Here is a 27,859-nt window from a genome sequence, read left to right as displayed (position 1 = left end):
CAATATCCATTATTATGTATGGCCCTAATCCAGACCCTGTCTCCCTTTTGCATTGTAACAACTGCATTTTGGCTGGATGGCTGGTTAGTGTCAAAATGCCGATTTGCATGACCATGGTTTCATACCCCTACCTGGTCACCATTCAGTACTATATTGTTTGAAATATGTTTCTGTCTTAGTCAAAGAAGTCCAAGAAAAGAAGTATGCAACTTTACGTTTGCTTGTAAACACTCCATTTGACGGGTTATATCCATCTCCAACATTTGTAAGGACGGTCTGGAAGATCAGAGTGGAATGCTTTGAAAGACTAGATAAGTTTTTTTCCAATCGGGCCTAAAATACTGTCTTATCTTCACCTGCAGTAGAATTTTATTTAACACTTTTATTGTTACACATTCATGTATGAACTTATGTATTTATATCGTTTGATACAAATGTACTCGACTAGTATTCGTCATTTCATATTATAAGATATCCTATGGTCTGTCTATAGAACATTTCAATCTAATTAAATTTCACTAAATCTATTCTATACTAATTTTTTATGATCTTAAGGAATTTTCGATGCTTATTCATAAATTAACTCAGATTTGAATAAAATGTTGTCCATACAGTATTTGGTTAATTCATAACCAGCTTTCTAATTTTGCAATTAAAAAACTACAAAGTTGTCCTCTTCATATCGTCTCATGTTCGCTTAGCTGTTTTGACTTACTTAAGAATATTTTTGCTTATGGAACTGATTATTTCGTCTATTCTTACACGTAACGAGACAAGGGCACACAAATTTCTTACTTTTTGTATTGTAATGCAGACACCGAGGCTTTTTTAGATTAAAACATACGACAATTTCACTAACCTGAACTTGAACAACCATATCCTGCATTTTTGTCGATCAAATCGAACTGGTATTTAATACTTTTATGCAACACGTCATTTGCACAACATTGGTCCTTCTTTGCGTTATTTACAACAAAAAGGGTGAAGCAAAAAAATAGTATCCTTGACAAACAGGCGACTTACTAAAAGTAGAACCGTGGTGTTGTAAAGTCAAACTAAATAGAATTTTTAAAAGTCATTACAATATGCACTTATGGTCGATTTTTGTTTGTTGAAGTCTAAAATTGTCAATACAGCATTGATTGTTTCTGGAGATGAACATTTTTTGAAAGAATAGAAAATATTCAGCATTGTTTCCGTCGTATCAATAGCAAATACGACTAATAATATATCAAACCTTTCTGATGCAAAAGTATATCAATAACATGAATTACAAGACGATTGATTTCTAGTTTATTTGTAAGCTATGAACTTAAAGTTGCTGAGGTAGATGCCATAGTTATTTGGTTTAGTTCCAATTACCGTTTTCTTTGGATTTGGTCATTGTGATATATATAATTATCCTACAAATCAAACAATTAACCTTATTGAATATGCAATGGTTTTAATTTAATACGATAAGTGATTGGGAATAAAACCTTATAACAGTTTTTGAAAACATACAAAATCAACATAAAACAAAATAAAGAATAGGCTAACCAAAACTATTCAAGAACACTTTACCGAGTTTGAATGTGCAACTTTTATTTAATTTGATTCGAGCGTCACTATCTTTTGTAGACGAAACGCGCTGTTGGCGTCAATATAAAATGTTGGTCCTGGTATCTATGAGTTTATTAATAACAGAATTATATAATTTATTAACACGAAATGTTCAGACAAAATATAGCCAAAATATAGCCATTAAATATTACCAGTACCTAAGGGAAAAAACATCTTATATAAGCAGATTTGATGCAATGTCAGTAATAAGATACATTCATTGTCCAAGGTTGTGGCTTAGCGTAAACGTTGTGATTCGTTTTTAATGCAACTGTTTTTTCAGTGTGATAATCCTCACTCTTGAAAACAAAGTTGACCATCGACGTTTTTATGTTATCTGTTCTGGTTGTCTTTGTTTAGTGGCCTATGCATTGTATGTTTTGACTTCCCGAGGGTTATTTCAACAAACAAAGTGTGAACACTAAAATTTATATATTTATACACTATTTAGGAATAGGAAGAGATGGTTTGGTTGCCAATGAGACAATAACTATTCAACAAAGTTCAAAGTGGATGTTAGCAATCGCAGGCAACCGTGAGATAAAACCACTACCATATAGTCCGCTATTAAAGTCCCGGACATAAGAAACAAATATGTATCAATTCTGTTAGAAAAACTAACGGTCTATTTATAATAAAACAATTTACACATTACAAATATGACAGATATGAACAAACGACAACCACTTAACTACAGATTACTATGGAATGTGTCGGGGTAAACATGTTTTTTAAAGGCACCAACCCTCACAAAACGTAGGATAGTGGTGTACCAGTAAAACATAGTTTAGTTTAGTTTAGTTTATTAAAGAAAACTCAGCCGCAGAAGACTGCGTAACAGGAGTATATTATACACAATTTAAATCACAACATATTTCATAATACATACAGTATACATTTTTAAATTATACATCTTCAGAAATAAATCTTTGTTTATTGCATTTTTAAATCAGACAAGCATCTTTTCTAATTTTTGAATAAAAATTGACAGCTTAGACAGCACATTATTATTACAATATTTACGCATGCCTAGTACTTTTTTAACATTTGGATATTTTAAATAATGTGGAGGTATGAACTTTTCCCTTAAATCTTTAACTTCATAATTGGTACATATACATATATAGTTGTACACATCCCCAAGACCAGCTTTACAAAGTGGACAAATTCTCTCATTTCGTGGTACATTTCTCCATCTTCCTGTTTCAATGGGAAACTTTGTATTACATACTCTTAATTTACATATATTTACTCTATGACCCCGCCTTAATTTGAACAGATATGGTTCTACGCAAAACTCTTCTTTAAAGTGTAAATAAAATTCCCCCCTTGATGAGTTATTTATATCAGAGAACCATTTTTAGCTCACCTGGCCCAAAGGGCCAAGTGAGCTTTTCCCATCACTTGGCGTCCGGCGTCCGTCGTCGTCGTCCGTCGTCGTTAGCTTTTACAAAAATCTTCTCCTCTGAAACTACTGGGCCAAATTAAACCAAACTTGGCCACAATCATCATTGGGGTATCTAGTTTAAAAAATGTGTGGCGTGACCAGGTCAACCAACCAAGATGGCCACCACGGCTAAAAATAGAACATAGGGGTAAAATGCAGTTTTTGGCTTATAACTCAAAAACCAAAGCATTTAGAGCAAATCTGACATGGGGTATAATTGTTTATCAGGTCAAGATCTATCTGACCTGAAATTTTCAGATGAATCGGACAACCCGTTGTTGGGTTGCTGCCCCTGAATTGGTAATTTTAAGGAAATTTTGCTGTTTTTGGTTATTATTTTGAATATTTTTATAGATAGAGATAAACTGTAAACAGCAATAATGTTCAGCAAAGTAAGATTTACAAATAAGGCAACATGACCGAAATGGTCAGTTGACCCCTTTAGGAGTTATTGCCCTTTATAGTCAATTTTTAACAATTTTTCGTAAATCTTAGTTATCTTTTACAAAAATCTTCTCCTCTGAAACTACTGGGACAAATTAATCCAAACTTGGCAACAATCATCTTTGGGGTATCTAGTTTTAAAAATGTGTGGCGTGACCGTTCAACCAACCAAGATGGCCATGGGCTAAAAATAGAACATAGGGGTAAAATGCAGTTTTTGGCTTATAACTCAAAAACCAAAGCATTTAGAGCAAATCTGACAGGGGTTAAATTGTTTAGCAGATCAATATCTATCTGCCCTTCAATTTTCAGATGAATCTGACAACCCGTTGTTGGGTTGCTGCCCGTGAATAGGTAATTTTAAGGAAATTTTGCTGTTTTTGGTTATTATCTTGAATATTATTATAGATAAAGATAAACTGTAAACAGCAATAATGTTCAGCAAAGTAAGATTTACAAATAAGTCAACATGACCGAAATGGTCAGTTGACCCCCTAAGGAGTTATTTTCCTTTATAGTCAATTTTTAACAATTTTCATAAAATTTGTAAATTTTTACTAACATTTTCCACTGAAACTACTGGGCCAATTCATTATAGATAGAGATAATTGTAAGCATTAAGACTGTTTAGTAAAGTAAGATTTACAAACACATCACCATCATCAAAACACAATTTTGTCATGAATCCATCTGCTTCCTTTGTTTAATATTCACATATACCAAGGTGAGCGACACAGGCTCTTTAGAGCCTCTAGTTGAATAAACTGGTCATGGAGACGCTGCCTCACATTTGTTTTAATATAATTATAATCAACTTGCTCCGGAATATTATATATTTCACAAAAGCCACAGTCATTAAACACAGAATTTACACAGTTAAACCATTTGAAATTATAACCTTCATGCTCAAGCATGTACCAAAATAACGTGTACAGTTTACCCGATAATTTTTTATCGTTTGTTGCAAGCTTGCATAAGAACACATTATAATTATATGTGAAAAAGGGCTTCACTCGTCAGATCGTTACATAGCCGAAAAATCGTCTACCAAAATCAATATGTATGTACCTATAAATAGAATTTAGAATTGAAACGGAAAATGCGTCAGAGAGACAATATTTCGGGAAATATGTTTGTTACCGTTACTGTGCTTATAATACGACTTTTACTTTTTAACAATAAGTACGATATGCTTAAGATCAAATATTTGGAAAACCAAAATAAAAACTAAATTTTGTCAAAACATAATGGAGAATAATTTATCCTTTCATAATAAGCAATCTAACATAAAACACTTGATTTTGAAAGCTGAAATAGTTCCAACAAGTAACACAAATAATAATGAACCAAAAGAAAAAACGGTGATAATACATACCATTATGTTTGAAATGTTTTGATATATTGAATTCAAACTTACAACTTTTATTCTCACTTCTCTTTAAAATCTAAAAAATATCAAGTTAAATTATACTGTACGTGGCATAATTACTACATAACGTGACAACCTGACCCAATCGATAAAATATGACACAAAATCGACTATTCTTGGAAAAAAGCAAGATATGAAGCAGCTGGTACGCCATTTTGGGTTCAATGGTATATTATTATCCTTTATCATTTTACATTAGACCCATTAAAATGTATTCTTATGAGATTCAAACTGAACTAAAACAAATACAGAAAAAATCTTATTATAGTGTGGTTCATAATAATTGAAACTAAGAATTTCACAAATGAAATATATATTTCAATCAGCATAGATGACTTAAACTCCATTTTACATCATACTGATAAAGGTAACTGGTATACAAAACAAGTTTTGCAGAATCTGTTTACCATTCCAGACCACCTGATACGATTTTGTTCCTTTGGTAATTATAGCCTTTTTCTTATTGGTATATTTATATTTATTCACTTTTCTTTGCAACATATTATGAAATTACAATAATAAAGAACACTACGATAGTTGCACTCTATCTTAATTTTAAAAATTAACATACATTTCACTGTAGATCTAAGCAATATGACTTAAATTTTAAGTCATGTACTCGTGAAATGAAAATCCAGGAAGTATCAACGGATAAATATTACAAATCTACAGATACAGAATAATATGTTTTGTATACCTAATATCCCCAATGCCAAACTTACACAATACCTTTCAATCTATCAATAAGGGTATGAACCAATTCATTATCATATTATGTAACGCAGATAATTGACGTTTTTATTTTATACAAATTAATTTACAAACAAAAGTAAAATAAATCAGTGTACTGAAAATGTCCCTTAACCAAATGTTATTGTCGTCATTACCATTGGAACGAACTGTGCGCTTATCACTTTCTTATGAGTAAAAGTTCCTTCAGACAGAATTCTGTTAGTCGAACCAGTTTTAAAAGGCAGAGAAATTTGCAATAAAAGATTTATTATATAAAAAAAGACAATTACGATCAAACCCAAGGAGTAAACAAAGACTCACAAAACCAAGGGACATGCACATCAACAGTTATAAATAATAAATAAGAAACAACACGAACTCCACTAAAAACCGGGAGTGAAATCAGGTGCTCCGGAAGGGTAAGCATTTCCTGTACCGTATACGGCACCCGTCGTGTTATTTCTTTGTTCAGTTCGGTAATGATGGAAGCTTAATTTGATTGAGGAAGAATATCAGATGTGATTTCTGACACACTTTTGTCATAATGGCCAATCAGCTCAGGATGGCGACCGTAAAATTTCTTGAGGGATGACTTTAATTTGATTGATTCATAGCCCTGTCTTAGCAACTTTTGAGAAATCAATATTCCTCGTTCAACAAAATCAACGTACTTTGAGCTAGCTCTATAGTAACGTATCAATTGAGACACATATTCACAAAACAAAAAACAATAGACCAAAGAGACCAGAAAATGCTGAGTTGTAGCGAAAAAGAAGTTTTTACATATGTGGTGTATCCATTTCAGGTTTGCTAATAGTTCGTAGTACAAGAAAAGTTTCGTTAAGGTTAGGTGGCCGCTTCATTGAAAGGGAATGGTCAGTAATGTTCAAGTTATTATCTTACAACAACCAATTCCAAGATATGTAATATGTTAATCACCACTACTGATTTTACTAGTAGTATAACAGGGAAAACTTATTATACTAAATCTTTTGAGCTTCTGGACTGTTCCACGGACAACGTCGTTTACGGAATCGAATGTACTCTGTGTGGTCTACTATTTATTGGTGACACCCAACACAATTTGCGTAAAAGGATTAATCAACACTAGTCTGAAAATAAAAGTCAGCAATTCATGGTTCTTTATAGCCATTTTTATTACCCGGACAAGGATCCATCTTTATCTGTGAAAGTACACAACATCGAGTAATTGAATTGCCATACCAATACCTATACTGAATACTATTACTTTCCGAAGAGATAAGAGAAAGTTTTAGGATAATGGGACTAGGAACTATACTACCATATGTTTGCAATGATAACATCAAAGGAGTAGAGTCCAGCCTGTAGTGATGTCAATCTAAGGAGCTTATTAAATAATACTTTAAAACACCAACGTGTAGCAATATGCAACAACAACTGCCTAATGTTAAACAAGTCTTCTAAAACTAGATCCATTTCGGAGTTTTAATGACATTCTGTCACATCTTCATCATCCACTAGGGTTACATTACATTAGAACTCTTCTTTTTCACTGCCTGTTAATTTTCTACAAAATTTGAGAGATTATGCACTTGACAAAGAATGCATAAATACATTTTCTCCAATGATCAATGTGATGTAGCTCTTTTACTGCCTTTTTAAACCAGTAAGATCAGAACTTTTTAATAAAAAAAAAAAAGAGGCAACTCCTTCCTCTTCAGTTTACCAATAACGGTATTGAGGCAATCAACATCCGCAACATTCTAAATCACACGGATATAACATAACAAATTCCACTTTATTTTCATAATCTGTTCCTATTGTATTCTACACCAATACAACTACATTGCACCCAAAGTATTTACTTTAAGCAAACATTTAATAACTTTGATTTAAAACAATACATAAAAAAAACCTCAGACATATGACTGTTCCCACTCGTCTTACATTTACAGCCTCTCTAGCCATGTTACTAATGGGCATCTAGACATGATTCAACATGAACATATCCGAAAGGTGATATCTCATGTTCCTAAATTTAGAATCCATTGATAACTACGCCAGAGCATGGACTAAAGAAAAAGAAATTGAACTGGACACTTTATCAGACTAAGTCAGAAAAATATAGGTCTCTGATAAAATGTCGTATTCATACGTTGAAAACTGTGTGATCGACTAAAGTCCGTTTTCAGAGACAAAAAGGCTGTGAAATATCTATCACCTCTTCGTGCTAAGTATTTAGTTGTCCCTGATGACAAAACTTCAAATACTATTGTCTTTGTATGTAAATTGTGCTTCTATGCTTGTTTTTTAAAGGTAATCCCGCATACAAACACATATCATTTGACAAGGATGATATTTTTGCGAATCATAAGTCCTTCATGGCTTCAATGAACTTTACATTGAACTGCGAATCGGTGGGCTTATTTTTTCGAAAAACTAAAGATTTTCTTATCCCAGGCATAGATTACCATAGCCGTATTTTGCACAATTTTTGGGAATTTTAGATCCTTAATGCTCTTCAACTTTGTACTTTTTCGCCTTCAAAACTATTTTGATATAAGCGTCACTGATCAGTCTAATGTAGATGAAACGCGCGTCTGGTACCTTTGATAACTTTTTTTACCTTGTTTGTATTGGATACCCAAGCTTCACAAAATGCCGTACAAATAGCGGTACAGTGTCGGCTCATCTACATGTACGACGAAAGATTTGTTCATTAGATAGATCATGTCCGGATGTGAAATAGGGTTTTCTCCAATACTGTGAAATTGTTCACTCATTTAGAGGCATTAAACATATGTGGATTCTAAAAAATTCAAAAGAACTTTTGGATAATTTTAAATTTTGATCTTTTTATGAAATTGGTTCTATTAAAAACTTTTGATTTTTCAACACTGAACACCACTATTCCCTAAGTAAAATTGAAAATTCATAAAAAAAATATTTAAGAGCTTTTAATTATGCCATTTGATAATGAACTTTCTGTTTTGGATTTTCCTCGGAGTTCGGACTATTTGTTACCACTTTCTTCTATGCAGGGTAGTAGGTCCACGCCAATAGTTGGCCATTTTTATCCTGATAGCTCAAAAGAAAGGGTAGGGCTAAATTTCATCAAACAAAGGTCGACTATTATTGAACTTTAGAGATATTTTGTTACAAAAATAAAGTAACACGCAATTTATCGACAAAGTCTCGACAAATGAAATTTCGACCTTAGTGTAATGTGAATGTCATTTTTTTATACGAATAATGGTAATACCTGCAGCCCAAGCACTTCGGTGTTGACATGAATATCAATTATATGGTCATCTTAATAAATTTACAAAAGTATGAATTATTAGAAATACTTAGGATTTTCTTATCCCAGGAATCGATGATATTAGGCGTATTTGGTACAACATATTGGAATTTTTGGTCATGAACTTTGTACTTGTTTGGCTTTCTAACCATTTTGATTTGAGGGTCACTGATGAGACTCATGTAGACGAAATGCGCGAAGGCGTGTTAAGGTATAAGCCTGGTACCTTTGATAACTATTTGAATAAAGGTTGGAAAGAAAATGGTAGTTATTGACTTTATTTCTAATGCAATTTACGTCTTATCTATCAAAACAGGCTTATCGTTTAAACAATAATAAATCTTTATTTCGATACGTGAGTTTACTTATATCAAGGAATTGAAGTCAACACAAAATAAAAAAAAATATATAATCTTTATTTTGTTTGATGTACATGTTCGCCATCATATCAAACGAGTGGTTGCTTTGAATAAGAATGAAGTTTCCTTGAACATCTTTGGTACAGCTAACCGAATGGACTAAATATGAGCAATATTTTCAACATTATGACTTGATTGACTCTTTACATACTTCTGTAAAAAATGAAAAAGAAAGGATACATTGACTTTCATTGAGTTTGAAATGTCAGATACTTTGGTTTAGAAATTGCAAATGTTATTAAATCATTATAGATAAATACTAAATGTAAATGTATGCAGGTTAACGTCTTAAGGTTGCATTACTGTAAATATTGACAATGCAATTTCCGATAGGAACTCCTTTTACGACTAAAACTGTACCACTTTTACTATGAAGTTTTGAAAAAAAATCTTATCCTAGAATTGAAAGTTCATATGCACCACAATTTTTTTCAAAGGTCAAAATATAGGGCTGTGCGGCATATTTTCAACGTTTATATGCCCTTAACTTCTCAGAGTTTAAACTAATTTGGTTAACTACCCCTACCTCGAATGAAAGGCTATCACATATGTCAATGTAAACAATATGCACATGTAAATTTACTGGTAATATACCCAAGTTATGTCTCTGTGAGAAGGAACACAGAGAGCATAACTGGGAACTAGTGTGTAAACAAAATTAATTTTCTATGAATATTCAAGATCTCCCCAAAAGAGGCGTGTTTTGAGAAACAGCTGTATTTACAAAGTGCAACCTTAACATCTTGAAGCATTGCAATAGTTCACACTAGATTTCCAACTTAGCTTTTTAAATTCTAAACATAGTTTGTTAATTATTGTACATTTAATATTGTCATCACATTTATTGGCACAGTTATTGTTTTTATTATTACCATCAATCCTAGACTCATGAAGTAGGGTTTTAGTTCTCCATCATTAAGTTCGTGGTCTTCACAGAAACATATAAATATTGTATCAATACACTTCTGGAATTAAAGGGTAAGCATGCTTAAAGTACATGAACTGTTGTAATTTAACTAACAAAAAAAGACTATATCAAATACTGGTTGTAAACTAAGCGGCACTTCATGAACATTCCAGTTGCAATGAAAGTGTTAGATTTGATATTTCGACAACAACAAAGTGAAACATTATTATGAAATAAATAATATTATATAATGCACCATTTCATTCATATATTTGTATCTGAAAGTTAACTTTGTGTCAAGAACAAAATAATTTGATAGTATCTTACAAGAATTTCTTATTGTTGCTACTCGATAAAGAGTGTTTCATATTTTTTTTTTGCATCAAATTGATAACTGAATACATCATTCAAAACCAATAGCTTTTATATCTTTAGAATAATTCCCACAATACTTTAGTGCGTGTTTTGATCTTAATCAACGTCAGGTATCAAATCAACTTTCGATACTCAAACGGCCTTCTAATTTAATGCCATTACAAAGTTAGAATCAAAATCGGAAGCCGATTCTTGTCCATCTCCTTTTTATTAAAACATCTTATTGTTGTAGATGTCTTTTTTTCTGAATTGCTTAAGTAGCTCTATAAATAGAAATGGAACAGGAAACCTGATGAAGTAAAATCACAAAAATACTAAACTCCGAAGAAAATTCAAAAAGGAAAGTCCCTTATTAAATGGTTAAATCAAATAATAAAACACATCAAACGAATGGACAACAACTGTCATATTCCTGACTTAAAAAAGAATATCTCTTTGGTTATTCTGTTATCACTGATGCCGTTATGTCGATGTGACATAGAGATTTCATAATAAATAGTTACTTTATTAGAATTAAATTAAAGGATTAAACCAACGGAGAAGAATCGCAGAACCAAAAGGTGGTTCTATTCTAGGTTTGCTATGAAAATGTCTATGTACCTTGCTGGGTTTTTTTCTGGTGATTTCTATTTGAGTTGCGTTTGAAAGGATCCCGTGATTTTGGTTTATTTATTTCAAATTATGAACTGTTTTGTTTAAATATTAAAAATAAATTAAAAGATATACAAAGTATAAAAAAGTAACAGTCGTTTTAAAAGTGACAAAACTGATATAATTGATATGAGCAGAAAATTGCGTAAAACGTTGGGGTGCATACAATTACGACGAAGTTGAAATAAAACTACATAATCATGATAATAGAGCTACGAACATCAGTGAATAAAACAGTGTAATTAACCTTTTCTATTTTCAAATGTATTGATGTAAGAAGGAAAAAAAAATGTTGCCTCTTTCTTTCATTTCTTTATCGGTTTTTTAGAATGCAATGCTATTTCCCTTGCCGTTCCTTTTCATAAATCAAATTTGTCACCATATTTTGAATTGTGTTGAATTCTATTGAAGCATAATATATAGTAATAACGTGAAAACAGGAACGGGAATATTACATGGGATGAACATTTTCCGATCGGAATTTGCTCTTGTTACACCCGACTTCAATTTGGACCTTGACCAAAAGGATTACAACAAGTTTTGACATTGTTTTAAAATTGTAACGTGAATTATGATTGTATATGTGGATGGAAGATAGGTCTCAGTCTTATAACTTAACTTATATGTAATAGTCTGAGCTTACCTCGTATATACCTATAAAACAACTTGCAATTATAAACGAAGCGATGCATGAAATAGTTAATGGAAACCACGGATAAAATATATCTCCTCGATTCTACAAAGATAACATAGAACAAATCGCAAAAATGTTAAACAGTTATTATGTTGTCATTGTTTCAAGCAGATCCATATTGTTCAAATTCACATTGTAATTGATATTCAAGTATATAGATAATGTTTTGTTATATTTATTTGAAAAGAAGGTATTGCCGAATAAATTTACATTTTAGGGACAAGTATTTATATAATTATTCGTGATAGAATTGTTACGAATGAAATATTTATGCTCACAATTTTTCAGTATAGATGTATATTTATATAACATCAAAATAAATGGCAAAACATATATGAAATGGTTATAAATAGATATTTTCCCTTTTAAACTTCTCTCAGCCAAGTTAAAATGTTCAATCACATACAATGAACTCTTCAAGATAACAATTTATTGCATAACAATATAATATTTCCCACAGAAAGTAACAAAAAGTTAGCGTGCCATAAATTCCAATATTGCATTAGTACAATAAATCTTCAAGACTATGACGTCATCAACGACAAACTCTTAGTTTAAACTAATTTTTACTTTCAAATATTATATTGCTATACAATAAAAAGGTTATTGCATGTATATTGGGGAATATTGTCCCTCGTAGAACATATATTGCACTCGCAAGCTCGTACAATATAAAATTCTTCTCGGCACAATATTCCCCAATATTCATTCAATAACCCTGTAATATAAAAAAAATAGGAAGTTATAAGATCAGTATTTTGTTATATTGTGTTAAGCACCATCGGTATTTTAACTTGTGGAGACATGGGTCAGGAAAGAGAACGACTGTAGCCGTACAAAAGATAACTACACCAGGTACACATAGTCAGAATAATGCACCCCCCTCCCCCCCCCCCAAAAAAAAAAAAATCTTGATATGATGTGAGGGTTTGTTAAATTGTCACACCTTACTCATAACACCCTTCCTGTTATCTTGACAGTTCATAATTCAGTTATTTCAGTTCTTGTCTTGTACATAAATGACTGCGATACTAATACAGCAATCAATCAAAACTTTATATACATGTTACAAAGCCCAGAGTTGAGATATCTATACTATTAAACGAGAAGACCTCATTTTTGGTGTCGCTTCTCTTCTTTCCACAATAAATTAATCAACACGACTCTATGTCCTATATGTACAGTGCATAGTCGCATTTGTCATCCATTCATATAACTATTCAGATTGAGTTATTTTGGGAGAAAAACGAGAAAAAAAGCATCCGGATATTGTCCCGTCATTGGACGAAATTTTAAGTCAGATTATACTTCCGGTTTGCGTTTTTCTGTATACTTTGAACAAACAAATAGTACGAATAAAGTGTATTTTAATTCTGTTCAGAGTTTATTAAAAGGAGAGGGTCTGTATACTATGTCAATTGACCACCATGGATCGATTACTAAACTAAGAATTGAAAGTAAATACACTTTATTTATATAGTAATATACAGATAAGCGCTAAAATTATTCATGTGAACTTTTGATACCTTTTCTGAAATTCTCCATTCATTAAATATTTTACAAAATTCATTGATTACAAAAAAAAAAGATGTGGTATGATTGCCATGTTGAGACAACTCTCCACAAGAGACCAAATTGACACAGAAATTAACGAATATAGGTCACCGTACGGCCTTCAACAACGAGCAAAGCCCATACCGCATACTCAGCTTTAAAAGCCCCCGAAATGGTGATGTAAAAAAATTCAAACGAGAAAACTAGCGGCCCTATTTATGTACAAAAAAGGAACGAAAAACAAATATGTAACATACAAACAAACGACAACCACTGAACTACAGGCTCCTTACTTAAATGTTCATAACATACTAAATGTATGTTCATATTGAAATTGATAGGAAACCAAAAATTGGGAATTTTGGAAATGAAGGAGGAGGTATAAAACTTCTAACAACACTTTACATACTTTTAACTCCGCTCTGCATGCCCGCGATTTCGCGGGTGTGTTCTAGTATACTTTTAAAAGTAGGAGTTTCCCTCCCTAATACAAAATTCTTCCACACTTACCGCTATCAATTTTAATCCTAACACTATAACAACTGATAATGGGGCAAGTTTTCCCAGGAAAAGGGTAAAACTGCCAACAGAGTTTATAGCTGCCAACCGTAATGCATTGCCGACAACTATTTTAAATGCACGCCTAGCTGAATGACAAAATCCATAACCAGTTATAGCTGAAAGATAAACATTATATAGTTACGAAACTTTTTTGATATTAAAGACTTTTGTACAAATCTATTAAAAACTGAGATGACTGAGTTATCTGGTACTTTTCAATTGTTTACTCACTTTATTGATGGATTCGTTTCTGGTGACAGTTATTCTTATTTTTTCATATGTAGTACTTGCAATTATGCTAACATGCTGATTCTTAACCTGAATATGATATTTCTCAACCATACGAGCAGCACTATGTCCGGAAATAGCGTCAATGGTCTAGATAGGCAAAGAGATGTTTGAGCTACACTTAAACTGATTTAATCATAACTATTTGTTTGCCTGTACAAAGTAAGGATACATGTATATATTTTTTTCATTGTTGTTCGTATTTACTAAACGGTCTATGTTTTTATAGGAGATTGTTGTATGGAATTAGCATTGCATGTTGATATGTCAGTTATTTTGGATATTCCAGATATCCTTTTTATGGGTTATATAGTCTTTCTGGAATTTTTTTTAATTGTTATAAAGGAGTAGGGTTAGGGCCGATTTCGGCCTTAAATTACAGGTTCATTTGACACTTTTTAAACACTTAAGTGTCTATTTCATTTGATTCAATTAGTTCTTGTTAAAGATTTTAACTGATGTAGTATTAAAAAGGCACCGATTCAACCTTTAATAGGAAAAATCTATCAAATTTGCCAACAAATGTAATTTTTCAGATGGTTTTTTGTCAAAAATGAAAGTGGCCGCATCCGTGTTTATCCTCGACCTTTATATATGATATGTATTATCATCAAATACAACTTACATTTCAATATTAAGAATAGAATGAACACAATTGCGGCCACTTTCATTTAAGACGGAAATCGTCTAAAATTTAACTAAAATGCTAAAATTGTGAAGATTTTAGTAATTTAAAATTTAACTTTAATGCTAAAATTGTGAAGAATTCAGTAATTAAGCATGAATTAATGATACTAGTACCCGATATATGTGCATTATATTGCCGAAAACAGCACTTATTTATGTAGCAGAAGCATTCTTCTTTCCAATAAATAACTAAAAGTTTCATTTTAACATTTTTGTAAAACTGCTATATTTTGGGGCCAAAAAGGGGTCTTACTTTACCATTCCCGATTAAGATTTATTAAAAGTCTGATCAAGACCCTAATGCGGGGTTCACACATTGCCGATTATTGCTCCCGTTTGAGATCAGACAGCGATACGACACGAAAAGTGAAAAAGTCGGATTAGTATCCTCAATTATCTGGAATGTCCTATTATTGTCTGAACGCAGTCGTTTTAGTTCGTAACAGATTCCTACTGATCGGGAAGGGTCCGAATAGTTCGGCAAAGCATCCCGACAGTTAGGTGCGTCCCGTAACATTCGGGGGAACTCAGCCGATTTTGTCTAGTCGGATTACAATCGTGTCTATGTCGTGACAGATTCTGCTGTATCGGATCGAATTCCTAACAATGTTCTGTGTATTCGGGACGGTGTCCTGTGGAACGGGAATGATCTGGAGAAGTCCCGACAATAACAGAATACAATACGACTGAGACCAGACAAAGCCGTTTGCAATACGATAGAGCGGACCGTGATAGGATTACGTTCCGACAGTACCTGATCATCCCGATTATGCCGACAGTTTTCGAACGGATAACTTCCGTCAGCGTCGGTTCACTGTCTTGTCACTATCTGATCTCTGTCGGATTACATTCGGTAGAATCGGGACGCAGTCGTGACAGACTCGGTCGAATTTTACCTGGCGAAAGATACAAATCGAATTTCCATCCACGATTCACAGGATCTTGATCAGACTTTTGACAAATTTTAATCGGGAATGGTCCTGTCAAGGACGGCAGTAAAAATCGTGAATGTGTGACCCCAGCTTAAGAATCGTGGATGGAAATTCAAACTTTAATTAAAATTTGTAAAAAAAAAATTAATCACGACAACAATCAGATATTGTTCAGGAAGCGTCGATATTCAACCGTTTCCAAACGAATTTATCCCGATAATCCCGTTCTTAAACCGCTCTTTCGCCAGGTAAAATTCGACCGAGTCTGTCACGACTAAGTCCCGATTCTACCGAATGTAATCCGGCACAGATCAGATAGTGACAAGACAGTGAACCAACGCTGACGGAAGTTATCCGTTCGAAAACTGTCGGCATACTCGGGATGATCAGTTACTGTCGGAACGTAATCCTTTCACGGTCCGCTCTATCGCATTACAAACGGCTTTGTCTGGTCTCAGTCGTATTGTATTCTGTAATTGTCGGGACTCTGACGTGGGTATCATTGACGAATTTAGAATTAATAACGGGACTGTTTCGGAACAATTTCGGCAAAAAGATCTGGATGCAATCTGGACTCAATCGGCAGAAAAACAGCAATGAAAAATTTCTCCAGATCATTCCCGTTCCACAGGACACCGTCCCGAATACAAAGAATATTGTTAGGAATTCGATCCGATACAGCAGAATCTGTCACGACATACGCACGATTGTAATCCGACTAGACAAAATCGGCTGAGTTTCCCTGAATTTTACGGGACGCACCTAACTGTCGAGGTGCTTTGCAGAAATATTCGGACCCTTCCCGACCAGTAGGAATCTGTTAAGAACTAAAACAACTGCGTTCAGATAATAATAGGACATTCCAGATAATTGAGGATACTAATCCGACTTTTACACTTTTCGTGTCGTATCGCTGTCTGATCTAAAACGGGAGCAATAATCGGCAATGTGTGAACCCCGCATTACTATTGTTTTATTATCCTGCTATTTGTATTTTGTTTATTGTTTTTCTCTACTTTTTGTTGGCGTTTTATTATAAATTTTTTTAATAATAAGGTTTGACAGTCGATATTGTATTCGATACAAAGACATAATGTTTTTTAATTAATTTCTTTTATTCTCCTTTTTGAAGCCGTGCTTGAACCATTCCCTCGTGATTTGTTGACTAATAATACGTTACATTGCTCTGGCGTATAAAACTTGCAAACAATAAATTTAAAACAATCTTTTTCCGGAATTTATACTTACCAATTTCAACATATGCATTACTATTCAAAAAGCTGATAAATTTTTCAAAGCACCACAGGCAGCAACCAAAGCATTTTAAAAAGAATTCAACAATTGAACCGGTTTTATTCTTTAACCTACAAATTTGAACAGAAATGAGTTCAATTGGAATATTTATGACAATTTTATTTCTATTATCTTACTTTAAATCATAAAGAATTTTACATGAACCAAAAAAATTACTAAAATAGTGTCGGGTCCTATCATGCAATATTGACTACGTGATATCTGAGGGTTTCTGGTAATTCATTAACAAAGTTTACGACTTGAAAAGATTAAAGCTAATTGTTATAATGTACATACATCTATATATATCAACTCTGCTTATATGTCTGGAAATTATTTGTGTCGTAGGTTTGCTGTACTAATAGTGTAAACCCAAATTTGTGTTTTATCTGGAAAGTATTTTTTTTTTGTCGTAGGGTTGCTGTATCATTGTTGTAATCTCAAAATCTTGGTTCATTTGTTTTAAATAAACCATGCAAAATCATTTGCATACGATGTGTTCCCTTTGCTATTTACCATTTTTTAATAGTTTATCAGTGATCCATCCCAACAGTTTCATTGTCATAATTAATATTGCTAAACTGTTTATCTTCACATATACTAGTATAACATTAATCAAAACATTCGTGTTTAGACCGTTGATTTCTTCCGTTTGAATGGTTTTTTAATAGTCATTGTGGTGAACCTTTATAGCTTGTTGTTTGGAGTGAGCCAAGGCTCCGTGATCAAGATCGTACTTTGACCTATGATGGTTTACTTTTACAAATTGTGACTTGAATGGAGAATTGTTTCATTGACACTCATACAACATCTTCTTATATCTGTTTATACCCATGCGTAATGCACAAATTGTAAAATAAATATGAAGCACCTGTTATGTATAAAATTGACAAATACTCTGAATGCAAATACAATAGTGATGATTAAGGACCCAAAAGCTGCAGATCCAAGATGATACCTATAAAAGAGTGACATGTGATAACTGCATACATTTGTAAGTATTGTACAACATGTATTCAAATGTGGTTGAATGAAGTTAAAATCATCTGGGTGGTAAAATACTTAATTCCATCCTTTTAATTTGGCATCCTTTTTATTTCAATGTAAAAAACTATATGATATTTCTTAACTGTTGTACCAATTAAACATCGTTCTGTTTTTAATTGTAATTCTTTATATTTTTCTGAAATGTTGTTCGATGTGCTATTTGTATTTCTACTTCTTTGTATTTGCTGATTAGAAAAATACTACGATAATGACAAAACAGGACTGGCGAACTAGATTTTGGAATAAAACTTATATTTGTGGAGATTTCTAAATGAAAGTGTCATAATTTCTAATGGTCTTCCTTTGTTTCAATTTAAGGTTATACTGACTTGTTCTTTCTTCTATTGACGCACTCTGTTAAGGGCATATGTTACAGTTTTGGTCCCGTATTTACACTATGATAAAAAAAAATCCATATAGACTATTTTTTACCTGATTAAATCAAATATGAAATAAAAAAAATATATATATCTTCATGTGCTACTTTTTGAGTAAAACGAGGTAGAAATTTTGTAAATTTGTTCAAAATTCGGATTTGTGGCCGTATTTTCCCTTTCGAACGAAAGACATTAATTTTGTTTTAAAAGATAAAGTTTTTTGATAAATAATTTGGAATTTCTGTATTTTTTATGTTTCCTAAACATTTATACATTTTTTATCCAGAAATAACTCATATTTATCAAATGTTCATGAATGTAGAAAAAAAACATCATTTTTTGCTGTATATTTATCAAATTTGAAAAAAATGGCACACATAATCTTCTCGCATAATCAAATCAAATGGCATTTTAAAAAAGAGGGGTCCATGAAGTCGTTTTCAAGTTAAATAAGATTGAATTTGAATGATAAAAATCAGTCGAAAACTAAATCTTTTCCCGATAAGTCATAGTTTGACGTCGCCGCGAAAATAACAATTTACGTTAGAAACGTCATTGCCTCCCCTGTAACTGTATCGTATGCCCTTAACAATTAACAGTGAGTCTTGCACTAAATTCATACAAACAGTGATTAGCAACAAATAAACATCAACATTTAACAATACCCATCAAAATCCATCATATTGGCCTTTCTTTACATTTAGATAGTATGTGTTGATTGTAATTATTTTTTCTTACCGTAATAACATTCGTAAAGATCTAATTATTGGGTACCGAACTAGTGACTTGTCTCTGCAAAAGAAATTCAACTGCATTTGCATTTATTTTCATATATCTCAATACTTTTGTATATTTAACAGTACCAACATATGTTATGGGCATTAAAAGTGCAAATGGTAGGTACTATGGATACATATCAAATGTGTAATTAAGTACTTAAAATTCTTTTCCAATTTTAATTTAAAAAAAACGTAAACAGAACATTTAATCACATATTTCGATAATTTTTTAAACTTCTTTATCTCTCTTTAATCAAAATGGCACGTTAAATATTAAAAGTACAAAGATCTATAAGAGATTATTACTATCAATTATTTCCTCGTTTTTTCTTCTCCGTTTTTGTTCCTGTATTTTACAAATATTAGAAAAGATTTTCTACAATTTATTTCGTAGATAGATTATTCATTTTTTCTTCCCCGTTTCTGTTCCTGTATTTTTCATATATTAGAAAATTATTGTCTTATTTATTTTATTGGTGAAAAAAAGATAGAGTTAAATATTTTAAAATAAGGAAGCACATACTTCAAGTGTCATTAGTGATCACACACAGGGAATTTTTTATTCTTACCTTGAAAAATACCACTGACTTACAGCACCAGATATCACAATGGTGTCACATGCTAATGTAAACTGTAGTATCCATATACTCCCAAGTAGGTAGTACCATTTCAAATACTATTAACAAATAAGTTATAAGATATCAGTTATTTTAATTTCAGAGATAGAAATAAAAACACAAGATATGAACAGTTTGAAGAAAGGGGGTTTTGGAACAAATTGTAAAACAAACAAAGTCAATAAATTTCCATCCCTATCGTTTGAATCGGTTAAATACGTTTATACATACAATAATTTCGTGGTTGTATTCTAAAAAGAACATATAAAAATGGCGTTAGTAAATTTGGCATGATAATGTATGAGATCCATCTTGACTATGCATGAACTTATCGATAACATCTCAGCAAAGTAAACAATTTTGTATAGAGCCTTTACCTTAAGTATTTCATGCTTTTCAAAACTGACAAAGCCTGTAGAATTATTGACAACTGGATGTTCTACAAAAAAGAAAGCAAAGATAAGGGTAGTGAATAAAATATCATAGCATTCTATAATCAAATATGAATAAAGTTGTACAGTTCCTAAAATGATACTTGAACAAATCAAAGGTGAACCTCTCAGAGTGAATACAAATTATATATAAGGTCGCCAAGGTTTTAAGACTACAAGGAGGTGAAAAATGTACACAAACTATCAAAAGACATTTCGGTGTGCTGGAATAAAACGTATCGATAGAATTTGAAATATATATGAATACATTTTTTTGTAAATCAGCTATAAAAATTCTTTAAAAAAAATTAAATGGAATTGCATTCTGTCCAAAATTTGCTTAACATATAATTAAAAGAGAAACTATATACGCGAATGCAAACATCTTTAATATAAGTCCGATAATAACCCGTATTATGTCAGAACACTTACCGGAGGTCAGTATGTAGCTGAAGAAAAATACCAAACAAACCAACTCAAGGACTAAGCAAACAAAAGTCTGCAAAAACACAAGAAGGAATTTTGCAAACATAATATTATGCTACTTATTTCCCATTGATCTTATGTTTGTACTATTATTTTGTAGTTAATGTTTTGATATGAGCGTCACTGATGAGTCTTATGTAGACGAAACGCGCGTCTGGCGTACAAAATTATAATCCTGGTACCTTTGATAACTATTTGAATTCATCCGAAAGCATTTTCAACGATCATAATATTTAAAAATAATAATCCATTGACGTGATTAAGAAATAATATGTGTATGTCATTGTGACTATCAGTTCGGTGTAAGACAGAAAATAATATCCTAAGTAATGTTCGTGTGTTAACCTAATCGTCTATCCAAACTTAAGAAATAAAATCCTCGTTCTGAATATTCAAAAAATTCTACTGGACGTTTAGCAAGTAACGATTAATAAAGCAATTAACATTTTAATCATATCTTTTCCGTAACCGACGACTCGAGTGCAGTAAACTTTAAAAGTATTTATAAAAAGATAATTAGTTTTTCTCGTTTGCACTGTTATACATTGTGTCATATCGGGGTCTTTTATAGCTTGGTATTTGATATGTGTTTTGCTCATTGTTGAATGCGTTACGGTATCCTTTATATTCTTACTTCAACCTCCTTTGTTGTCTGGTGGACATTTGTCTCATTCTCAATCATATCACATCTCCTTACTTTATATATCATGTAATGTGGTTAAATTGCATGTAGTTTTATAAGAATACTCATTATGCGACGTAACGATGACCTATAGTTGCTAATTTCTGTGTCATTTTGGTCTCTTGTGAAGAGCTGTCTCATTGGCAATCATACCACATCTTCTTTTTTATAGATCTCTAATTTATCACAAAATATAATAGCATTCCTAGTATATAATTTAATTCTTTATCTCAAAACCTAAGCAGTTTATTATATCTGGTAATTGCAAATAACACATCTTTGTGCAAACTGTGCATCAGTTTATACTTGTTTGGTGTGTGGTTCTTGTATTGCGTTACATGTATAAATCTTGGTTATTATTATGTACTATTTGAATTGAATTTTCCATATCTTGGTCATGTAACGTCAATATGAACTGTTTGACATCTGTGCCAAGTACTTTTTTTCTGAGTTTGATATAACTCGAATATTTAATTTCAATTATCTAATAAAATACAAGTATACCCATATAGGTTGAAATATAAGCAGTGGCATATCTTTTATTGCTTTTCCAGCTTCTTTAAATAGTTCTACTACCTATAACAACAAACAAAATGTCTTCACAACATTGCATGTTCATGAGTAAATTACAAAAAAAATAAGTCATTTAAAATTTACCAAACAAACCTACTTTCAATGATTGTAACATCACTGAATCTATGGTTCTGTTCACCTTTTCGAAGCACCTATGAACATCCTCAGTTTTTCGTGGGATTTGTGTTACTCAGTACTTCGTTTTCTAATAATTATTTTCAGAACTTCTTTGTCTATTCTTGGTCTGTCATTTTTTTACCCTAGCTTTGTTAGTATTCTTGACTTGTCTCATTGGCAAGTATACCACATCTTCCTTTTTATAATTAAGAGTTTTGAATGTCACCTTGATATGTTTCGTCTTTTTTTTCCAATTTTTTAGCAAACTATTTACCAAACATACAAAACAGAGGTTTTATAGACGATTTGTAATTATATGTTTCGTATGTTGTGTTTAACAACATTTTATATGAGGGTTAAATCAAATAAACAACCAGGAGACAAATTATGTTCGAGATTTTCCTATGTATTATCCTCTCTTACTCTTATTTATGAGTTTGAATTTCGCTCTGGTATCTTTCGGCTCTTTTTTACTTGGCTTACGACTAATTACCTGTTAACGCTAACAGTGTGTTTTTGGTTTTAATATCATCACCAGATCTTTTTTATTTGTATTTATCATAACAAGGAATTTCATCTCACTATATGTTTTCCAAAATGTTTTGTGATCCACGTTTGATAAAATCATAAACAATGTACATGTTTGTTTTGATATTCTGAAACACGTGTAAAACATAACCTAATATGTTTGTTATGTTAAAAGATATCAGGCTTGATTCAGAATTATAAAGATATCATAAAATAAAAACGAAGTTGAGGAGCACTACAATTCCAAAATTATTTCGAAATGTTGTGCCAAATAATACCAAGACAATATTTGATTAGGGTAGAAACTTAAATGGAACGCACTGTTTTATCTCTCGTTTTATACTATTTGTGGTATCCATAAAGCAATTTTGTACAAAACAATTTGTAAAATATGGTAGGGGATTCGTGATATTAGCAGACAACCTTAAATGATACTCACCAAGCCTATTCTTTTTCTCATTATCAGCAATATCAGCAAAATTATTATCTGAAATAAAACATTCTCAACATGCTAACAAGTAAAGTATATTTTCATAATTAAACACCATTTAAATGCATTTAAATAAGTTGGTACGAGTTAGCAGTGGTTCGAGTTTGCATTGGTACATGTTTTATTTTAGTGGAAAGAGCTGACGTCGGTACGGGTTTACAATGGTACGGGATAACTATAATTCTTTGGTACCACTACCAGACCGTAGTTTAAACTAGAATGGGTACTTTGGGGCCTTGGTTGGTCAAAGTTGTCCCCTACCTTGACCTGGAGATCAATCTTCTGATATCTCTCTGGTTTTTCTGTTTCCACCGAGTGGCCCGGTTGTTCTCTCCGAGTACTTCGGCTTCCTCCACCATAATAACAGACTTCCAGTTGTCCTAGCACTCCCTTTGTGATGGGTTGGGATTGATTGTCCTTGTAAAAATAAATGTCGTACAAAAACATACGTTAGTGACACATCTCCAATAATCCAGATAGGGAGTGTACATGTATGCCACTGTACCCTCGCAGCTTTCGAGGGGTTATTCGGATATCGGAGGCATTTACCAGTAGTACCGAAGCTAACTTTATATCACACGCAATCTAGACAATTTCCTCATGAAAATGTTGATAGTCATCATAGAAAAAAAATGAAGAAATTCAAAAAATTGTTTTTCAAAAATTGGATTGGGAAACAAGTTTTTGCAACTGAAATAAATCCCTTTCGACTTCGCGGGTGCGAGTGCTGCCTTGTAGTGGCATTTGTCTGCTCTTTTTCGAAATCAACATGGGTGTCATGGGGTTAAACACTTGATTTTTCAAGCACAAACTTTTAAATTTTTGTTTATATTTAGGAATTGTATTACTCGTCTTGTGATATACCTAAATATATATCCTCTTGGTATTCTGTTTTTTTTTATATACAACCCAGTCTGTCTTGTATATATAAATTAGAAATGGGTATGAATGCCTATGAGACAGCTGTCCGTCAGAGACTAATTGGTGGTGAAGTAATTTTGCCTTGACATCATATGAATATATGCTTATTTTGCTTGCCATCTGTGCATTCATTTACTCTAACCAAGTTACCAATGCAATTGATATATATTTTCCAGTGTTTATGGTTTGTATTTTATTTTCTATATTTGTTAGTGTTTTTTACCATAATAGTTGTTCCACATATCGAGCCAATTAACCATTTCGTCGATGTTGAATCCTCTCTAAAACGGTAGTAATAATACCTAAAAATATAAATGCAACAAATGCAATTTATGAATGACAATTCATGAAATCATAAATATGAAATAAAAGTGTTCAGTTTCCATGACTTTGAAATCAAGTTTCATAATGTAGTGGGTTTTAAGATATAGAAAATAATTGAGCGAATAAAGTATAACTAAAAAGCAATAAAAAATATTTTTTAAAATTTTAAATGAAGACCCCATTCAAAATAAACCCTGATTCATACACGCGTTAGTGCAGTTCACTTTCTAGTGTATAATAAATTGTGCAAGACAAAAAGACAAAACCACATGCATGTGTTTAAAACATTTGATATTTTTCTTAGTGGTTCTTTGATTACTTCAACATAACACAAATTTGTAAAGATAAAAGATAGGGGAAGGAGCAACCACATAAGATATTTGCAAATGTTTGCGCTATATCGCAAATGTTTGCAAGTTATAACGCAACCATAGGAAGAAATATTTTAAAAAAAGAGTTGTGTGGCGCTATTACGCTCCCGTAGATTTCGATGGGTTACAGTAAATAACTTGTTTTGATGTTCGACGATGTACACATTGTTCATAGGCTTGCATGTAAATGTTAACCGATCCACGAAATTTTCCACCAACGAAAGAACAATTTTCCCCACTCCACAAAAACAGTTATCTACGAAAATAAAATAATCCACATATATGATATTGCACAAGTCTGGTTTACTTAAGATGCATAAGTATGATAGTACATATTCTATTCAACAATCATTGCATTCTATGAATTTTGAAAGATGTAATAAAATAGAACGTTGTATGTGTTATTATTGTTTAAGCCCCATCATATTCAAAGTCGGGATTCAAAGTCTGCTTATTAGTAAATTTTTAAGTATGGTTTTCCCAACAAATACTTTTAAGTAACAAGAATACGGAAATGTTACCCTTCATTTCATATGTATATGAATATAATAACTTCCTTGCTAGTTCATTCTATACTCTTGGTTAGAGCGCGTTAACTTACAGTTAGGTCGTATGCAATATATATTTACATAATTATGAATTCAACGTCAGGAAATTTGACAAATTCAGACGATTCCTTTGATAGATATCAATTCGTTAACGAGGCACCAGGCGTTGCAATACCTATCTTGATAACACTGGTGTTAGCCGCTTTGTTTGGAACATTTGGAAATGTTCTTATTCTAATTACTATTTTCACAACAGAAAAGTTGCACAGATTGGAATGTATTTTCATGGCAAACCTTGCAATATCTGATATGTATGTTACCACATTAGCAGATCCCCTTAGTATTGTTGGTAAGAACATCTATTTTATTTATCGTATTTTATTTCTGTCAATATACCTCAAAAAGCACAAAATTGTTTATTCATACTTAATAGTAAGAAATTTTAACTGTAAGTCTCCTCCTTTTCAGGAAAACTTGAGGGAGAAGAATTCTTTGATAAGCTACCAGGATTTTGTCAGATAATAGCTTTTGGGTGTACAATAGCATGTGTCAACTCATTAGGAAGCATCGCCCTACTTAGTTTTAATAGATATATATACATCTGTCAAAATAAATTCTACTGCAAAATCTTCAAAAAGAAAACGTGCATATTGATGTGTTGTTGTCTTTATTCCGTTGGTTTGTTGCTAGTATTATTAAACTTTGCGGGAATTGGAGATCACTCATTTGATAGAAAAAGCCTTGAATGTATTTGGGATAGAATGGAAACATATCCATACACAGTGGTGTTTTCTGTGACTTTAGTTTGGGTTCCTGTTGTAGTTGTGGGATTTTCATATCTGAGCATATTTCTGAAAGTTCACGGATCCCGAAAGAAAACAAAGACTGCAAGTTCAAGACGTACGTCGTCGTATTCGATTGGGCTTGCTAAAACATTATGCATCATATATGTAATTTTTGCTGCATGTTGGATTCCTTATGCGCTACTCATTGTACTAGACAGAGATGATTCGTTTCCCCATGAGGTACATTTATACATAACAGTATGGGCACATCTACATCCTTCCATAAACTGGCTTGTTTATTATTTTACCAATACGAAATTCGAAGCTGCTTTTAATAGAATTGCTCATCTTGATGTATGTTTTGGAAGATGTAAAAATTCAAATAGAGAGGGAAATGAATCATCAACAACAAGTGGTGGACTTTCTACATCCGAGACAAATACTACTTTCAAAAAACCTCTGTCGTCTATAGAAATATCTGGTAACAGAATGGACGACTATACAATCTAAATGCAAGCTGTATCATAAAAACGTAATTGTAGGCATGTAAATGACATACGTTCACAAAATATTGTAACTTTTAGCAATATTTTTTTAATATAATTATATGCATATAAGATCAAAATATGTGTTTGTGTATTCAATCTAGATCCATTTTTTGTAAATAAAATCCAAATATGTTTTAATGGGTTTATTTTTTTCACGTTTTAATATGTTTTTAATGGGTTTATTTTTTTCACGTTTTAAGCCGGTACATAGTTCGTAAAGCCTAAATATTTTAAAAAAAATATATAATTAAAAACGAATGGTTGTAAAAATGCTAAAGAAATTCCAGGTTTATTGGTATACCATGCGTGTGTTTCGTTTTCAGAAGACTTATGAGATGGTTTCAACTTGCAATGCCAATTCCAATACAAAATTGAAGAACATTGAAAACCGGAAATATGAAAATGTTGCAAAATACGGCCAAAAAGTTTTAAAACACACATGAAAGTTATCTCGATATTGAAGAAAATAAAAAAAAATATAAAATAAAATGTTGAAATTAATCATTGACTCATTATGTCTGCATGAATAACAAAAACAGCTTACAAAATTACAAAAGGAAATTACACTACAGAGCCTGTGACGCTCACCTTGGTCAATGCGCATATTAAACAAAGGACACAGATTGATTCATGACAAAATTGTGTTTTGGTGATGATGATGTGTTTGTAGATCTTACTTTACTGAACATTCGTGCTGCTTACAATTATTTATATCTATAATGAACTTTGCCTAGTAGTTACATGGAAAATGTTTTGTAAAATTTTACAAAATTTATGGAAATTGTTACAAATTGACTATAAAAGGCAACAACTCCTTAAGGGGTCAATTAACTATTTCGGTCATGTAATTTATTTTTAGGTCTTACTTTGCTGTACATAATTGCTGTTTACAGTTTATCTCTATCAATAATAATATTCAAGATAATAATCAAAAGCT

General features: G+C 32.0%; 2 protein-coding genes across 2 annotated transcripts in view; one reads left to right on the top strand and one right to left on the bottom strand.

Moving 5' to 3' along the window:
* Positions 1-9,332: 9,332 nt before the first annotated feature.
* LOC139527811 (choline transporter-like protein 1) overlaps positions 9,333-27,859 on the bottom strand; it is a 34,273-nt gene continuing 15,746 nt past the window's right edge. Inside the window, exons 9-21 of the mRNA XM_071323496.1 lie at positions 24,570-24,648; positions 23,375-23,422; positions 22,222-22,293; positions 20,982-21,048; positions 20,496-20,557; positions 20,071-20,177; positions 19,461-19,514; positions 18,170-18,256; positions 17,254-17,369; positions 14,048-14,214; positions 11,933-12,025; positions 10,229-10,321; positions 9,333-9,509 (exon numbers count right to left, since the gene is read on the bottom strand). Of these exons, the coding sequence (XP_071179597.1) occupies positions 9,456-9,509; positions 10,229-10,321; positions 11,933-12,025; positions 14,048-14,214; positions 17,254-17,369; positions 18,170-18,256; positions 19,461-19,514; positions 20,071-20,177; positions 20,496-20,557; positions 20,982-21,048; positions 22,222-22,293; positions 23,375-23,422; positions 24,570-24,648 (1,099 nt within the window). The 3' untranslated portion in view covers positions 9,333-9,455. The remainder of the gene's footprint in view (positions 9,510-10,228; positions 10,322-11,932; positions 12,026-14,047; positions 14,215-17,253; positions 17,370-18,169; positions 18,257-19,460; positions 19,515-20,070; positions 20,178-20,495; positions 20,558-20,981; positions 21,049-22,221; positions 22,294-23,374; positions 23,423-24,569; positions 24,649-27,859) is intronic.
* On the top strand, positions 25,630-27,015 carry LOC139527824 (melatonin receptor type 1B-B-like). Its single transcript, XM_071323503.1, has 2 exons — positions 25,630-25,938; positions 26,058-27,015. The coding sequence occupies exons 1-2, from the start codon at positions 25,677-25,679 to the stop codon at positions 26,882-26,884; spliced, it is 1,089 nt and encodes a 362-aa protein (XP_071179604.1). The 5' UTR covers positions 25,630-25,676; the 3' UTR covers positions 26,885-27,015.

The sequence above is a fragment of the Mytilus edulis genome, chromosome 1, assembly GCF_963676685.1.
Source record: "Mytilus edulis chromosome 1, xbMytEdul2.2, whole genome shotgun sequence".
Lineage (NCBI taxonomy): Eukaryota > Metazoa > Mollusca > Bivalvia > Mytilida > Mytilidae > Mytilus > Mytilus edulis.
This window is presented reverse-complemented; position numbering and strand designations above follow the sequence as displayed.

Coding starts and splice junctions, on each gene's coding strand:
- LOC139527824 (XM_071323503.1), top strand. CDS start 25,677: ATGAATTCAACGTCAGGAAATTTGACAAATTCAGACGATTCCTTTGAT. Junction 25,939..26,057: donor AGATCCCCTTAGTATTGTTG/GTAAGAACATCT, acceptor CCTCCTTTTCAG/GAAAACTTGAGGGAGAAGAA.